Here is a 14,304-nt window from a genome sequence, read left to right on the forward strand (position 1 = left end):
GGGCGGGCGGCACCGGGACTGCTCCGCGCTCTGGGCTGGGCGAGCGCTTCAGCCCCGCCCGGAGCCGGAAGGATTCGGGGCGTTCCGAGGTGGTTTCGTAGAGGAGAGGGAGCCGGCGCGGAGGCCCCAGCGCGCTGTGGGCGGTGGTGCTGGGTCGCTGCTTGGCGAGGGGACGGGCAGAAGGTCTCGGGGCCGGCGGAGATCCAGGGAGCGGCGAGGCTGGGCGCGGTGAGTTGGCTGCTGCGCCGGCAGAGCTGCTCCTGCCATCCCCGAGCACGTTGCGCTGGGCGCATTCCCGGCACTGCTCCCAGCTCCGGCTGTGCTGCCCTGCACCGGGAATATCCACGGCAGGACAATCGGGAACAGGCTGCCCTTCTTTTTTCTGTTTGGTGAAAGGAGGTAGCTCAGCCCTTTCCCACTTGGAAGTCTGCAGGTGAGCCGCGGTGGGATTCTCACCCCGAGACCTAGCTGCTGGGTAAATATTGCTCCCTTACATAATGGAAAGTTTATCTTTTACTAGGTGCAGGCCGAAGTTTATTGTAAAAAAATAGGGAGCTCTGGTCGCCTGGGTATTGAAGAGTTCCAAGAAAGAAGTCATGGCTTAGCACTTGGATTTAAGGACATTCTCTGTGTGATGTCCATTTTCTCCTTTCATCAGGAAAAATCATAAATTTGGAAAATTAAAATTTGTGTAAAAGAGACTGAGTGAGAACCATCAACAAATCTGTCATGTGTGCTTTGTTAAATTAATTGCTGTCAGCCTGTAGTACTTACATACATCAGAATTAAAAAGTAGAAGAAGAATTGGAGAACTCATTAATTTTATTAGGTATCAAAAGAGGCTGATTTGTCAAGACCATTCTTGGTTGCTAAAATAAAGGAGGGAAGTGAAGAGCTTTGAGGCAACTACTGCATTCACTTATCTAATCAAAAAGGTCCAATACACCAGAAGATGTGGCACACAGGAAATGCAGCCCTATAAAAATTTAAGGCACCTTTGCATTAATAAAATGCTTTGCAATTCATTAGGTAATTACTCCAGAGTGATGAGGAAGGGGTGTTGAACCTCTCATTTCAGTTTCATTTAATAAACCTTATTTTAATTTTAAGGTTTGTCAGGAGATTCTGGTTTTACTGCAGAAAGTATATTTGTTTGCCTTAAGTGTGGCCAAGAAAAATGTACCCAAGAAACACCTTGGATCAAGCTTCAAGAATACAAGATAGTATTTCTGTATTGTTTTCTGAGTCTTTTGAAACTTTATGTGAACATAAAATAAGTCAAAACTTTTGAAACAATTAAGTTTTCATCTCATTTTATGAAGCAGAATCAAATGTATAGTAAAAGGTCAAATGATTTTTTTTATGAGAAGCTGAGCAAGAAATGTTAATGATGTTCGTCTGATAATTCATTTCAGTTCTTTAATCCAAACTTCCCATGTAATATGCTACTTTCTAACTCTTTCTCAGAAATTCTCATATTCCAGATATTTTCGTTATGGAACGAGCTATTTTCCTTCCTGTTAACTTGTTTCACATGATGGTATAGACTTGAAATAGTATATGGCTTTCCATGTGTTATGATACATATTTGCTGTGCAACTTCCAATTGTTTGAGAGCTACTTTTTGCCGCAGGTAGCATTTCCAAAATTTCCTCTGTAACCATTGCTACCTGTCTAGGGTTACTTTGGGTATGGACCTTGGCTATTCCACAGAGCTCCAGAGCACTTTGCTCCCATCCATCAGCCGGAAATAATAATTAATATTAGCAACTGTGCTTTTGGAATTTGCTCGCGTAGTCGCTCCACTCTTTCAGCCTCAGAGTGCTTCTGACTTCACTGATACAGGTGTGGTGTTACTAAAGTGCTCAAAAAGTTCTTTAATTGGCTAAATTTGGGATTCTGATACCTCTGACATTGCTGTTTTGTGAACAGCCATGAACTTGATTTGTCAAGGAAGAAAGGAAAGGTGTTGTATAATGACACTGTGCCACTTAAGCAGTGCTTTCTGCAATTGAAATATGTATGATATGATTGCTATATTACACTTCCCCATAATACATCTTTTGTGTGAGTGATCAGTGAGTTCCTCTGTATTTTGTCTGGCTCTGTGCTCAAGTGTTTTCCTTGGAAGTGTGTCATACATGTGAGGCCAAGCCAAAAAGTGTGTCATCTACACAGACAGAAACAACTGATAAGAAAACATAACGAGGATTTGGCTTTGCATTTTAAAACATGCAGTGTGGTTATCAATACTTCTTTTTCCTGAGCTAAAGAAATGCTGGGAGGAATGCCAGCCTTTCCAAGGGTGATAGTTATTCTACTTGGTGACTGAAGGCCCAGTGAATTGCACTGGTTTGTGCTGGGGAACAGATGAGGAAGACAATGCAATGGGAAGAATGACAGGACATGGAGTAGTGAGGGGAGGCAGGAAGACAGAAATTGATTTCCTTAAAGAAATCAGGAGAAGTTAAACAAATACAGAAAGGATGGTTAAATTCAACTTTTGCATACAAGTTTGCCATATCTGCATGTCATTAACCTACTTTGTGTACACAATTGGCCACCTACAAACCCCTATTTTATAGTCAAACAAAGGGGAATAGTAAATGAAGTTTCTGATGTACTTCTTTGTGTACACAATTGGCCACCTACAAACCCCTATTTTATAGTTAAACAAAGGGGAATAGTAAATGAAGTTTCTGATGTCATCCTGTCTGGTAGTCTTGTGCTTGAGTTCTGGGCACAAACTGACAAAAGTCCAAATTAACTTTCGTTCAAAGTGTGCAAAAAATGAGTACTGTGTGTAGACTTTTCTTTTTCTTAATATTTGTGATGAGAGTTTTTGCAGCTGCTGTTGTTCTTTTTTAATGTCATTCTATTTTAGTGAGAACCAGGTTCACTGTCAGACAGAACATGGATATTTGCAAGATCTTGTCTACAGTAGCTTTACATTCTTGTGTTTGTTAATTGTATTTTTAAAAAAAATCCAAAACTCACCTCATTGCCACTCACTGGCAGTAACCCACTTTCCCCTTTCCAGTCAGTTTAAACTGTATCTGTTTGAAATGTTAGGTAAAATACTTTACATTTTTTCTTCTCTTGAAGAGAGAAATGTTCAAGTTTGCTTTTTGTTTCTTTTCAGCATTCAGCATGGCTTCTCCAGCTCTCCTCATGCGTGTGGTGGCCTCGGCATATTCTGTTGCAGAAAAAGCTGCAACAATTGTTAGAAATGTGATGTCTGCAGGGGATCTGGGCATAGTGGAGAAGGTATTACCTTTTACTTTGTTCCAGATGAATTTCACTTGTTAATCTTGAGTTAGATACAAGTCAACGTGGTATTTTTAAAAATCAGCAGCTGTGGGAGGAAATACAGCTCTCACCTCCCTCACCACACCTACAATAAATATTCCTTTTTAAAGGATTAAAGCAGCCTAGAGAAGTGTCTTTTGACCAGTACTTCTAAACAATGTTTGTGCATTTAAAAGAAACACCATTCATTATGTCCTGATTTCCCTCACAAAACACAAGGTTTGCATAGCACGTCAAAATACCTAATATGGTATATATCCTGTAATTTTTATACCTGTGTTCTAACATCCTTAGTACAGCTTAAAGTACTGTGCCCTTGATGAATTTTAGATTAGAATAAATCAGTGTTTGATTTCCTAAAACAAAAAAGAACTTCAGATTTTATTATAAACAGAGCTTTCAAAATAATTTCAGAGCTTCACATTTAATTCTAAAAAGAAAACAAGTATTAAAGTTCTTAATTTGCTGTAATTTATTATATTGCACTGATGAGCCAGGATCTTTGTTTTGACTACAATACTGGAATAGGTGAAATTAACTTTTCAAGTTAATTCTAGCTTTACAGCTATGTCACAATTAAATATATATATTATTTTTGGTCTTTACATTGAAGGTACTTCAGGTATTTACATTATTAAAAAATGATCAAAAGTAATAGGTGATACTGGTTCTAAGTAAGACTGGTTATACATACTTCTAAATTTTTTGAAGAATGAATACTACAAACACAAAATTAGATTGAAAGCAATGACCAACAGAAGAGGTTCCTGTTTGAGGGATTAGAGATCTTGAAATTCCTTCAAGTTTCTTGCCAAAGGTAGCTGCTGATGGAAGAGAAAGAATGCAAGAGAACCTCTGCATGTGGCTCTATTTTGCAGTCTAAAGGGAAGAGATGCAGAACAGAAAGCAGCAGAAATGCTGCTTCTCATCATTCATCCTCTTTCTGCAGCCAGCAAACACCAAGACCAATTCCAACTGGCCTTACTGAAAGCTTTAGAACATCTGGAAAGAAAATGTTACGCCTTTTCCCTCAACATAGTGACCTCCCATCCATTTATCTAGTTCAAGGGCAGCTGAGTTTTTAGCTATCTCCTCTCCTGATATCCAGAGTTTTCTTTACCTGAATCAGCTCTAAGGTCTCCATTTATATTGCTTCTCTTTGTAGTGCTTGTTGTTTTCCCTCCCCCACTTGGTAGATAGACATTTTTGTCCACACTTATACTGTTTTATTGGGTTCGTGTCCTGGAACAAAGGACATTCTCTGCAATAAACATGATCTTACTGAGTCTAAACTCAGGACCAATATCAATCAAATTAATTAGGGGATGAGAGGGAAATTTCAAAGAAAAATATCGCATTTCACAAAAATTAACCCATAACATGATTCTAAATTTAATAATTGGCTAATAATAATTGGCTAATTTCTGTAGCTGAATAAAACACTTTTCATGTTGTCAGCAAAGATACAAGCAGATAAAATTTTTGATTCAGCTAAGATGCAAATCTTAAACGAATTGTGTTTAAAAATTCCAGTGCTAACAGAATGATTTCTGACTGGGATTCTGTTTCTGGACCTAAAATGTGAAAAAAATGTTAATAAGTTGCCCACTTTCAGATATTTCAGCATGTTATTAACGTTTAAGAAAATACTGTAACACATGTAGCAACATATGTTTGGCTACACAACTTTGGGAAGGCCTGCAGTCATTTTTTGACTTTGGGGCACCAAATCCACTGTTCTATTGTCAGACCAGTCTGTCTTAGCTCTGGGATGCACAGGAAAACTCAGCTTCTTGCTGTTTTTAGCCTGCCTCTTGCAAGGTCACTTATTGGGTTAAAGATTTACCAAATTAGACTTCTTTTTCATTGCAAGTAGATATTCAGAGTGCTGTATGGGCCGCTGTGCTGGTGTATTTTTGAGTACACAAATTGCTATCCACTCTTGGACAGGCTGGACCCAATGACTTGCAGACCAAAGCTGACCGACTGGTACAAATGAGCATTTGTGCTTCCCTGGCACGGAAGTTTCCCAAGGTGACAATCATAGGAGAAGAAGTAAGTACCTGCTTTATTTCATACTAACAGTTTCTCTTGCTGTAATTTGCACTAGAATTTACTTTGGCTGGGTTAGGAAAACATCAGTTTTAATTAAAATAAACCAACCCAAAAAGCAACAAGCAAAGGTATTTCCATCCCATTTCACCTTTTCATTTCATTAGCTTTATGAAGCTGCTGTCATATACACAGCTCTAAGGCAAAATGAGGTGAGTCCAAAACATTTTTCTAATAATTCTGAGAATTCTTTTGTTAGGAACTGCCCACTGATGATGTAACTGAGGATTTAATTGAAGATGGTCACTGTGAAGAAATACTGAAGAAACCTTGTCCTGCTCAGTACACAGGAATTAAAGAGGAAGAGGTAATGTGGTAATGTTAGGGTTATGTCTTTATATTTTACATTATCTATACTGATTTCTAATTTTAGCTAAGTGTGTACAATGAAGAAAGGCTTTTTCAGCGTTGCCAAATTTTTTTTCTTTGAAAACTTAAATGTAGTCATGAGAATCACACCTCCAGAGCTGCAAATGCTGCATGCTTCTGTGTGCAGTAATGGGAAATGGAAATTGGCTTCTTACAATTTGTGATTCTAATTAATTTGGCAGGAATCTAGTTTGGACATAAGAAAGTAATCTCATTTTCCATTTCAGTTTAATCCTTCATACTTCTATTAAGAGATTTGTTGGGACATTCCAGTCAATTTTTAAGCTTTTTTTCTTTTGTTGTAAAATATTATTATTGGCTTCAGTCATATAACATTGTTAATACTTTGGATCTCTTTATTTCCTTACTACCGTAAGGAAACAAAAGCACTAAAATAAAATATACACTTTGTGTGGTGATGTACATGATTTGTATTTGTTAATTTTCCTATTTTTTTTATTCTTAAAGCTTGTCATATGGGTTGATCCCTTGGATGGAACCAAGGAGTACACCGAAGGTTGGATTTTCTTTTAATTCTGTTGATTAAAAATAGCAATATAATAAAGTAGCATATACATGTAGATAGTTTTATCATATAAATTACTTACAATATGGTTTTATATGGCTGATGTTTCTGTACTTTTTGAGTGCTTGAAATGTATTTATTCTAACCAGTACTGAATATTCCTGAGTGCTACTGAGTGCTGGCCAGTTTTTATCATTTCAGAGCGCAAAGATCTGCCTTTGATTCTGGCAGGTTATCTTAAGTTTTTAGTTAAATTTACAATTTTGCATATGTTTGAATTGAAGGATTAAATCTCTTTCACACAGGAATATGCTTGATTAAATTTACATCCTCCTCTCCTCCAAATACCACAGCTGTACTCGTAGCCCTTTCAAAATGAAACAAACACCCTCCCACAAATTACAATTCCTCAGTTATGAGAAGAAACTGTTTTCAGCAAAGCCTAATTTCTATCTAGAAATAGACCTAAAATGAAAGAAAAGAAAAAAATAAAAAGAAAAGCCTCCAGGAAACAATATGCTGAAACCTTGCTTTTGCTTCTTAATGCATCTTTTAGTTGATTAATGTAAAATATTTTAGGCAGACTTTTTCCCCTTTTTGGGGAAAGAAATGTACAACTGTTAAAAAATTGCTAGTTTTGAATAGCATTAAAGAACTCCCACCACAATTACAAAAGAATGTCATCATATACTGCTGTGTAGTTGTATCTTTAAACTTCCTTTTCATTATGTATTAATTATAACATAGCTCTATTAAAATAACTCTGTCTGGGGTAATTTTTAACAAACCTCAAGGCTAAGTAATAAAAAATTGTATCAACATCTGAGAATCCTGACTAGTATTTGCATTTTTAAGATAGCACCCTGCATATTGATTTGTGGACTTTTACTGAAGCTTTATGTTTTCATTAAGATCTTTCTCTTTCTCAAGCATAACTGCATTCCTGTTTTTTCTGTCCAGGTCTCCTTGACCACGTAACGGTTCTTATTGGAATTGCTTATGGAGGCAAAGCAATAGCAGGAGTTATTAACCAGCCATATTACAACTATGAGGTATTAAATAATTGATTTATTTAGCAGCATTGTGTGATTTCTAAATGTTAGTACAGTCCTTATAAAGTACCTGCTGTAAAACAAGTACAAATCAGTGGTGTTGCAGTCTTTGCTAGAAATTCTTTAGTAAATCCATGCAATGGGTGCATTTGCAATGTATAGTAACTACCATAAATCTGCAGCCCTAAATAAACCAAGCATGAATTGTCACTGACAGCTGGATAGAGTGTATCATGCCAGGCTTCAAGTGAAAATCAGGATGGCCAACCTACAGGCATTTACACATTTGGAGATTATTTCAGTGTTATTGGGGGGATTAATTAAAATTATTGGAGTTTAAAGAAAAGCCCTTGAGCTAGTGTGACATGTATCGCAAAATATTTAAAATTACAAGATACTTTCAATTACAGACTGTGCCCCAAGTACAGAAGTATATAAATATTAATCTGCCAGTCACTGGAGGCAGGATGTAATGCACCATTCACAATGTCACAGATAAGAAAAGGGTCAATGATGTCATTGCCTTAGAGGGAAAGAGAGTCAGTTTCTCACTCTGGGCTCTAGAGTAGTTCTTTTTAAGTGCCACTGTTTAAATGTACAGCCCAGTGTTAATGTTATACTCCCTGATATGCCAAGATGCAACTAGGTAGCCCCTTCCCTTTGTGCTTTATCTGCTGATCAGTGTGATTAACCATCACTGTGCCTTTTTTGTAGGCAGGAGCTAATGCTGTGCTGGGCAGGACAATCTGGGGAGTGCTGGGCATGGGTGCCTTTGGCTTTCAGCTGACAGAAGTACCTGCTGGCAAACACATCGTCATTACCACCCGCTCCCACAGCAATGCCCTGGTGAATGAGTGCATCTCTGCCTTGAACCCAGACCATGTCATCAGAGTTGGAGGAGCAGGAAACAAGGTACGAAAACCCCAAACCTTCTGTTTTTACTGGGAGGTGGCACCTTTGAAAAAAAAAAGAAAATTCTCAAAGAAATAATTTGCTTACTTGCATGAATATACAGGAGAGACTTCCTCCACCTTTCCCAGCACAACTTTTCTTCCTGGCATTCAGTCTGCTGTGAGGTTGAGAGAATTTGGCACAGGTGTATTTGTACCAGTGGTCATGCTGGTCATGGCTGAGGTCTGTCTGCCTCAGTATTCTGTTTTTAGGGGTGAAAATAAAAAGCTGTAAGACCAGAATGACTAAATGGGAATTCAGTTTAATCTCAATTATTGGACATGTCCTCCTGTTTGTGTTAATACAGCTTTTGTTCCAACTATCCAGCAGCACATTTGAAAGGATAAAAATATAAGCACACAATGATATTTCCCTTGCTAAATTTCTCTGCATACAGGGAACACTCATTTGGTACATGTTTTAAAGCTTAATTGTGTCATAGCTGTCAAAAACACACCCTCTCATCTCTCTTCTCCAACACATGCAAGGCCCAAAATGGCACTAACACAATATGTATATAGTTTCCACTTCATTTTTTTAGTACTTGCATAAGAAGTGAATTCTTTTTTCTGAAACTGAGAGCAGATTTTTATCCTATGGACTGTATTTCTAAAAAAATATTGACTTGGGAATGGTGATACAGTATAGCTTCTAAATCTTAATACAGTAGTTTCACGAATACAAGCCGCACGGATTATAAGCCGCACCCCCGGTGCCTCGACAATGTTGCTGTCTTTGTCAATAGATAAGCCGCACCCCGAATATTAGCCGCACTTTCGTTCGTCGCGAGAATCCGTGCGCAGCTTTCACAAACTGGCCAATTAGTAACAGGATCGCGGCATAGCGGGCTTTACTGGCTCGGGGCGGGGCCAGGCAGGCTCGGCCCGCTCATGGTTGCCGACGGGGCCGGCTGGGTGGTGCTGCAGCCGCCGCCGGGCTCACTGGCCCCCCTCTCCCGTCAGCACCGCCCCGCCGCTGCGTTTACGTACTCGCCCTGCCGGCGGGCCAGGCACTGCCGCCGCTGCCAGGCTCGCCGGCCGCCCCCTCCCGTCTGCACCGCCGCCGCGTTTCCTCGCCCTGGCCGGCACTGCAGGCCCCCGCACCGCCGGGCTCCCCCACGCTGCTGGCCCCGATTCTGCTGGGCTTCCCCCGCTGCCAGGCAGCCCCACCCGCCGGCCTTCCTGCTTCTGCCATGCTCCCCTGCACTGCTAGCCCCAGTTCTCCCGGGCTCCCCCGCCCTGCTGGCTCAGGCTCTGCCGCCCCCCTGCCCCGCCCTGCTGGCTCAGGCTCTGCCGCCCGCCCCCCACACTGCAGGCCCCGCCTCTGCCAGGCTTTCCCACCTCTGCCGGGGCCGGCCGGGCTCCAGCTTGGCTTGGGGCTGCCGCGGGCTCTCACTTCCGTGTTGGCAGCTTTTAGAATTTTGTTAATAGATTAGCCGCCCCGGAATATTAGCCGCACTTCCGGGTTTCCACCAAAATTTTGGTCAAATTGGTGAGGCTTGTATTCGTGAAATTACTGTACATTTCTTGTAATATCAATAAGGAAATGGCTGGTGTTCCTTTCCTGACTATGAGTACTTAAATAAACTTCCTGGTGTTATTTCTACCCATGTCTAAATGTCCAGATCCTTTGCACTGATTGCCACTCTATTCTTAACAGGTCATTCAACTCATTGAAGGCAAAGCATCTGCTTATGTATTTGCCAGTCCTGGGTGCAAGAAGTGGGATACATGTGCACCTGAAGCTATCCTACATGCTGTGGGAGGTAAGTTCATAGCATTCAGAGTTCCTGGAAAGTGAAACTGCATTAATTTGAAGTTATTTATGCTTTCCATTGAAAGAAAAATGACAATACATGCATCCATAACTGCCACATAGTTTTAAAAGCCAAATCCCCAAATTTGGGGTGTATTTATTTTAATGTTTTCAAAACAAAAGCCTTTTCTTTTTTTCTGTTGGCTACTATCTCACAGTAAAACCTGCTGTCCTACTAACTGAGTATAGTAGTTTATTATTAGCAAAATGTTATGTAATATGTGGACATTGAATTCTCTAAACCAACAAAAATAGGTCAAATCACGCAGTTGTTTTCTGGATGTACAAACTCCAAAATTGAGTCATTCATGTAATTCAATAGAATTCGTGGTCTCCAGCCAACATGAGACACCTTACTTATCTAGGGGCTAAGGGGCTGAAAAGTTATGAAGAGACTCATTACCGAGGATTTGAAGTATTACTGTTTTTTAAAAAATTCTTCTTTTCACATTAATAGGCCTTTTGCCACCATATGTTAAAATTATGGGATTTGATTCCTAAATTCTGTCAAGCAGGGACAACAGGCTTCATAATGACACTATTGACCTCCTCTGCAGCCTGTACTGTTCATAACTGGGATAACTTTAAACAGGGTTAGCTCAAGCACAAAGCAACCCAACCAATCTGGGGCAGCACAGTGCTGTATTTAGCCTTTTGGGTAGGTAGGAGTCTCCTGGTTAAATTAGCTTGAATAAAGATCTGTGTTGCCCTTGCTAAGTGATTTCTAAAATCTCATTTAAAACTAGCTGGGGTGTTTCTACATTATGTTACAGTTTGTGGTATAGACTTACCCTGGTTTTTACTTGAACTGAGGATTTTTCTTTGTTGCTTGTCAATGGCCAGTGTAAAAGCTACTCAGCTAGCATTTTAAGTAATCCATGAGAGAGAGATGTTTTCCTTTTTCTGAGACACAAAGAATTTAAGTATTGTTGAAATAAAATAAACCCACTAGCTATTTAATTTCAATCAATATGAAACCTGCTGTGCTAAAACTGGAAGCAAAGATACTTCACATCTGATGACAGGCATGTGTACCACAAAGACTGCTTTTAGTTATTTCACTTGAACTAATAAACTCCAACTCCTTTTTGCTGGATTTTTAAAATTTTATTTTCTTTTTTGCAGGCAAGATAACTGATATCCGTGGAAATTCATTTCAGTATAACAAGGAGGTGAAACACATGAATTCAGCTGGGGTCCTTGCCACTTTGAGAAATTATGACTACTATGCCAGTCGTATTCCAAACACTGTGAAAGAATCTCTTGTGCCTTAAAGCAGGGAGGAGTCTTCACTTGGCCTGGAAAGCTGAGCTTGGAAAGAAAGAAAGGAAGAAGATGACTGATCTTGAAATTCTGTTTCGTAGAATCTGAACTGAATTCTTTCAGTAAGGTGTGCAATAATTCCAGAATTATACAGAATCTCTAAGCATTTGTTGGATCAGATTGTTTGGCTGTGTTGAGCAGACAACATCAAAGCAGTCATGTTTCTTCAGTAATTGTTTTCTATATTTGGGAGTTTTCCTTCCTCATGACTATGTAATATACTGCTAATCATAACATTGCAGACCAAAAATCATCTTCATATTCTGGTCACAAAATCATGTTAAGTCATGTACCTGATTTTGCTCAATGGTTTTTGTTGTCATTAAGGGTTATTGTGTTAATTACAAATGGACTAAGGATTTGCCTGGATGGATGAGCCCATTTATTATAAAGTTGCCAGTTTTGATTCTTAGAAGGACATCTGAAGTTTTTTGATCTGCACTGAGTTTTGGAATGGCCAAGACTGCTATTTGTTGGGTTGTCTGAGTTTTGCAGGAGGCAGGACACAATGCATCTGGGCCTGGAAATCTCAAATAAGGGTTCATGGATCACTGGATTCATTGAGGATCAGTGAAATGTACGTACAGCAACATTCAGGACAGCTTTGTTGGGAACTCAAGGAAGCATGACAGAGGCAGGAACTCCTAACACCTCTATGATGATATGAAATGCCTTTGTCAGAGTTTATGCCACTGCAGTCTTGGAGCACTTTGGGCATCCAAAGTCAAGGTCACTTTGGCATACTTGGGAATAACAGAAATGCCAGACCTTGAAATTTTCCATGTCCAAATTCTGAGATAAACCAGGTGCCTTTCCAACAGCCCCAGAGTTAAGGAAGTTGACAGTACCACTTCCCTCCTGTGGAACAGAGGTATCTTAGAAGAGGGGAGAGAACAGGGCCAAGATCACCTAAAATTGACTTTGAAATTGGAGATCATGTTTCAGTCAGCTTTCCCATAGGTGTGGCTGTTAGGAAAGCAGGATTCAACTGCCCAGTCCACTTGAACACAAAAGAGAATCAGTAGTAAATGACATATGACTAGCTGAAATTGGAAACTCTAGCCAAACTCTTTTGAAGTCTCTTCAAGCCGAATTTAGGATTTTGGAATTACGCTCTTGAACCAGTGAGGCATCTGTGCTCCTTCTTTTCTCCAGATATTGTGACTCAAGTCCCTTACTCTCACATGATGGAGTCCTAGGGCCTTCTTTTCCCTAACAACGTGACACATACTGAGGCATGCCCTGGAGAGATGCCAGTTTCAACAGACAACACAGAGCTTTGCTTTTCTTTCGTTCTCTGCGTAGAGAAAAGAGTGGCATATGGCAGGTGATGTCAGGGAAGGTGTCTGAACACAGCTGTTTGCTTACATAAAGACTGAATCCCTAAGCTCTCCCACAGGATTTTTTTCTTTACCCTCTGCTGGCACCATAAATGCCAAAGTAGCCTGCAAGATGCACTGCACCCTTTCTCACTTGCTCTCTGCCCACAAGATTAGGTCTTCTAAATAACTACACTCTTCATCCACACAAACTACCTTTAAATGAGTGCCTCAAGGTACAAAAAGTTGTTTTACATCCAGAAGAAAGTTCAAGTTACTTTTTTCTCCTGTCATCGCACAAGATATTCAACAACTCCATGTAGAGTCCTTAGATTAGGTTGTTTCCTCACAGTAGGGTAACACCAATATGACTTCACTAAAAGATATGAACAAGGAAACTCTTGGTAAAGTGTTCCTGTCTCTCTATGTGCACACGTGGAACAGAATCTAAGGGATCTCTTCCTTAGTGAGGTCATCTTAGCCTAACATTTACAGATAAATTAGCAAGATTAGCATTTACCTCATTCTATCATGACACTGGATTAGAGCTGCATATATAGGAACAATGTGTGCTTCTAATCCTTTGATCTAAAGCCTACCTTTCTTCTCTCCCCTCAATTGCATAACTGGTAAGAGCATGCAAGGCAGATTCAGCCTGCTTTAATTAGAACCTTCTTCATATTTTGGCCCATTATAAGTTTAGTCATTCCACATATTGATTGTGACTGAAGTTTGAACCAAGCAAGTACAGTGATTTCACTGCTTATTATACATTATTTTCACCACTATCTTATACAGGATTCTTTAATATGCATGCTGTAGCATTCCCATCAAAATCTGCATGTGAATTTGCAAAACATGTTAAGATAAAATGTAGAACAACACAAAGGCTTGCCTTAATTGTTCTTTCCAAGCAATCATTAAAATACGAAGGACAGAACCCACTGTTAGTAATCTTCATCTATCACCTCTATAACCTTATTTTTCATCTGAAACTCGCCATAACTTTGAAAATCTCTTCAGCATAAATCTCTTTCTAATTCTGCAGTAATTTCTGCCTGCTCAGTTACCTGAATGGGAGTAGAACACACAGCATGTATCAGCTTGCTTACAGAAACTGTAGAACTGCTAACACAGGAGAAGAGTAAGGAAAGTTGAGATTGAATCTAGCAGCAGGAATCAAGCATAGAAACCAGCACGTAATGTGCAGTCATGCTCTGGCTGTACCACTACCTCCACTGCACAAAAAGCACAGGTTCACCAATCAAGCATTTCATAATGTCTCTGTTAGCACATTAGGTGCTACAGTAACAGCTATAAAATAGATGGGGGGGAAAAAATCACGGTGACACTGCATTGTCCTTGCTACAAAGTGAATTTGAGCCAGTCTCCTGTGAAAACCCGGTGACGCAGCATTTTGTAATTCATTCCAAGGCTCCAGAAGGAGCCTGGGCACTGGGACGGGCTCTCCAGTGAAGTGGTCACAGTGCCAAGCCTGCCAGAGTTCAAGAGCGTTTGGACCACGTTG

General features: G+C 40.0%; 1 protein-coding gene across 4 annotated transcripts; it reads left to right on the plus strand.

Moving 5' to 3' along the window:
• Positions 1 to 11,869, plus strand: BPNT1 (3'(2'), 5'-bisphosphate nucleotidase 1). 4 transcript variants are annotated; one of them, XM_033056195.2, is made up of 9 exons: positions 1 to 475; positions 3,143 to 3,267; positions 5,260 to 5,364; positions 5,621 to 5,728; positions 6,259 to 6,307; positions 7,277 to 7,368; positions 8,083 to 8,280; positions 9,979 to 10,084; positions 11,260 to 11,869. In XM_033056195.2, the coding sequence occupies exons 2-9, from the start codon at positions 3,151 to 3,153 to the stop codon at positions 11,406 to 11,408; spliced, it is 924 nt and encodes a 307-aa protein (XP_032912086.1). In that variant the 5' UTR covers positions 1 to 475; positions 3,143 to 3,150; the 3' UTR covers positions 11,409 to 11,869. The 4 variants fall into 4 exon arrangements, with proteins under 4 accessions (XP_032912086.1, XP_032912085.1, XP_032912087.1 ...); XM_033056194.2 differs by having other exon boundaries at positions 1 to 433; XM_033056196.2 differs by having other exon boundaries at positions 1 to 228.
• Positions 11,870 to 14,304: the final 2,435 nt, after the last annotated feature.

This window comes from Catharus ustulatus, chromosome 3 (assembly GCF_009819885.2).
Source record: "Catharus ustulatus isolate bCatUst1 chromosome 3, bCatUst1.pri.v2, whole genome shotgun sequence".
Lineage (NCBI taxonomy): Eukaryota > Metazoa > Chordata > Aves > Passeriformes > Turdidae > Catharus > Catharus ustulatus.

What these genes read in the sequence shown, in the direction of transcription:
- BPNT1 (XM_033056195.2), top strand. Translation starts at nt 3,151, where the DNA reads ATGGCTTCTCCAGCTCTCCTCATGCGTGTGGTGGCCTCGGCATATTCT. An exon ending in TTGGAGGAGCAGGAAACAAG is followed by an intron (nt 8,281 to 9,978) that starts GTACGAAAACCC and finishes TATTCTTAACAG; the next exon opens with GTCATTCAACTCATTGAAGG. An exon ending in TATCCTACATGCTGTGGGAG is followed by an intron (nt 10,085 to 11,259) that starts GTAAGTTCATAG and finishes TCTTTTTTGCAG; the next exon opens with GCAAGATAACTGATATCCGT.